At 39.1% G+C, this 3,155-nt stretch overlaps 1 protein-coding gene across 1 annotated transcript; it reads right to left on the bottom strand.

The window, feature by feature from the left end:
* Positions 1–817: 817 nt before the first annotated feature.
* Positions 818–1,375, bottom strand: RNASE9 (ribonuclease A family member 9 (inactive)). Its single transcript, XM_046652575.1, has one exon. It carries the CDS (start codon positions 1,373–1,375, stop codon positions 818–820), a length of 558 nt encoding a protein of 185 aa, XP_046508531.1.
* Between the last annotated feature and the right edge of the window lie 1,780 nt (positions 1,376–3,155).

The following is a 3,155-nucleotide window of genomic DNA, read 5'->3' as shown; positions in this document are numbered from 1 at the left end:
CCACATCTACTGGAAAGTGAGGAAAGGAGTTGTGAATAAATGTGACTCTGCCAGAAACTGAGGAATTGTTTGCAGTTTTGTGAACAGTGATGCCTAAGCTAAAGCAAAGATGTGGGAATCCATGGAAGTAGCCGTTGGATGATTGAAAAGTAGTTTGGAGAGTTTGCTATCCTGAATATTTAGATATTTTTCCTGAGCTGTTTCCTCTTAGAATCTACACCTTCATGTTCCCATGAGTATTGTGTTGTGTGGAAAGAACAGAATAAGTGTAGTATCTGCAAATACAGCACTGGAAAGATGAATCGCACAATTTCTCCAGGAGCTTCAGGTTCTTTCTGTTTCAAATTGTGTCACAGAGAAAGATAATTCCAAACCCAGAAACCCCACATAACCATACCAGAGACACTTCACTAGGTCAGTGCCCTTTATTATTTCTACCGAACTAGAGATTCCTATGAATACAACTTTACATCACAATTCAAGCAACCATATTCTGTTCCTTTTGCTGCTGGTCATCCTTTCACTACTGGCATTCATTCTCATAAGACATCCAAAATGTGCTAAATTACATGACCTGTTTGAAACCACATCTCAGAGCACTATCTGTGAACCTAGCCCACGCTGCCTTTGCCTGGTGTTAGGGGAAGAAGGGAGGGAAGCAGATGATTAAAATGAATGGTACCAAAATTAGCATTCTCAATTTTGACCTATAAGGATCAATATGGAAAGGGTCGTATCCTCCTATTCTAACCTCTTAGAGAATACTCTTCTAGAATAATGGGGGGAAGATAGCTTCCTGGTGAATAATGCCTTTCTGCTAGCTATATAATTCCTGAAGATCATCTACATGATCAGGGATAATTTCTTGGATATCATTTTGCCATCGACACGTGATAAGGGCAAATCCACGCTTGTAAAAAGATTCATAGATACAGTCTACTATCATGGTTCCTGATGTTAAACTACAATACACTCCTTCTATTAGTTTCTTGCTCCTATGACATTTCTTAACTCCGTTCTTACATGGTACAAACAGGTGGCGACATATCTTTTGCACCTCCTCATATGTAGCTTGGAGGAAGAAATGTTCTTTCTTACAATATAACCTGTTGTGAACATTTTTCATCCTAACTTCATCATTGCAGTAATGTGGATCAAATAATGGTCTGTCAGGATCAGCAAGGACCTGATTTTGGAAAGTTTTTTTGGTAGGTGCTTTGGTAGGCCCTGTACTGTATAATTCCTCCAAATAATCTTCAAATTCTTCTGAGTCAACATCTGATAAATCAGAATATTTAAAAAGCTTTTCAAACTGCAGTGGCTGCAGCATCAGGAGCAGCAGAGGCAGGAACTGCGTGGTGATCAGAATCCACATATTTTCCTGTGGGGAATACAAGAGATAACGATATAGGTTCTACTGTGATACTGTACCTGCTTCTGTTCCTATGCAGGGTCCATTTTTACCACCTATTCTTGTTCTGAGCTCTAAGACTTTGGATCATTTTAAAATTGACAACTCAGAATCTGTTTAATTACCTCTGAAATATTGACTAGAAAGTGACCTTATTGGGCCCATAGTCAGTCTAGAAGGCTATAGATAAGAGAAGGAAAAGTGAAGGAGGGAAGGAGAAAGAGGGAGAAAGATAAGAGAAGGAAACAAGGAAGGAATATGAAGAGAGCAAGGGAGAGATGAAGGATGAGAGGAAAGGAGAAAGGAGGTCAAGACAGCAGTGGGGAGAGACAGGCAAGAGGAGGCTCCTGTGCTCTCTCTATCCGGAACAAATGCATCTGTTGCCTTCTTAGGAGTTAAGAACTTCACTAGAAAGAGCCGTAAGTGATCCACCCTCCCCTCATTAACATCCTGCTGTTATCAGAAAAATTTTGCATCTTGTGACTTTCTCCTCTTTCTCACATCTGACCACAGATGCTCTTGGAGAAGGGATCAAGCAAGGTACTTAGGGTCAAATGAACATCATATGCTGAGCTTCTTCATGTGTATGCTTTCACCACTACCCATTGCTGGGTCCATTTTGCAGCCTCCTGTACCTCCTCTTACTACTCAGAACAGCTCTTCCACTAAAGGGTATCACTCACCTTGTGTTTTTTTTCATTCTTTTTTTCTCTTAGACCTCATGGTTTTTGCTGTAATCAGGTTTTCACCTCCCTTCCTGTGTGACTATCTGCAGTTACGGTAACCTCATCATCAGAGATTCCATAGTCATTACATCACTTCCCTCTCTTTGTGTCTCCACGTCTATTCACCCCATAGTAAGCTGCACTATTTCCCTAATGCTTTAAATCTGTATGAGCAAGTGTCTTTGTTACACAAATGCATAAAACTTGGTAGATGACTTACTTTTTAAAAAATTGTATTACTTTAGAAAGAAATGAAAATATTTAATTTGGTATATATTGATGGACACTATTATTCTTCATGGTAATTATGTTAAATGATTTTTTAAAAAATTTCCTTACAAGGGCATGAGCAGTAGTAACATATGTCCAAGAGACACGCCCAATTGCTAGACATCAGGGTACAATCTACTCTTTAGTGGAAAGTGTCATCTTTCATAGAAGACTCTTGAGCCTATTTATCATTTTTCATTCCTATTTCAAATCTGACTGTTAATCATTAATTCTCCAAGGATCCTTTTTTCCCTCAGAGAAGGGCAAATACCCTAGGTATACTGGAGAGCAGGCTTCCAACCCTACCTTTGCTCATGGCTTCCTTACCTTATTCAGTCCTACTGTTGTCTATGCTTCAGAGAATGGATCTTTCAAGGGCTGGGCTGGAGAGATCCTGGTACCAGGGATGTTGACCTTCCCTAAGAATACAGGAGCTTGGAGGAGAAAGGGAGAAGAACAAGTTTGAGCAGTGAGATAAATACTTTCTTGGGCTCACCCTACAATAAAAATAATAAACAATAATGGCTAACATAATGAGCAACTATGTGCCAAGAACTATACATACCTTGTCATCATCATCATCCAAACAACCTTATGATAAAGATATTATTTTTAATATCGTTTTTGTTTTTATTATAATTAGCATCTCTTTGTGAAGGGAGGTTGCTTAAAATCTTTTGTTAGTTCTGGCAGAATCCTGGTTTAAGCCCAGATCACAAATCTGTCTGATTTCCACATCTCTGTTTTTA

The sequence above is a fragment of the Equus quagga genome, chromosome 2, assembly GCF_021613505.1.
Source record: "Equus quagga isolate Etosha38 chromosome 2, UCLA_HA_Equagga_1.0, whole genome shotgun sequence".
In the NCBI taxonomy this organism is placed as follows: domain Eukaryota; kingdom Metazoa; phylum Chordata; class Mammalia; order Perissodactyla; family Equidae; genus Equus; species Equus quagga.
This window is presented reverse-complemented; position numbering and strand designations above follow the sequence as displayed.

What these genes read in the sequence shown, in the direction of transcription:
- RNASE9 (XM_046652575.1), bottom strand. Translation starts at nt 1,375, where the DNA reads ATGTGGATTCTGATCACCACGCAGTTCCTGCCTCTGCTGCTCCTGATG.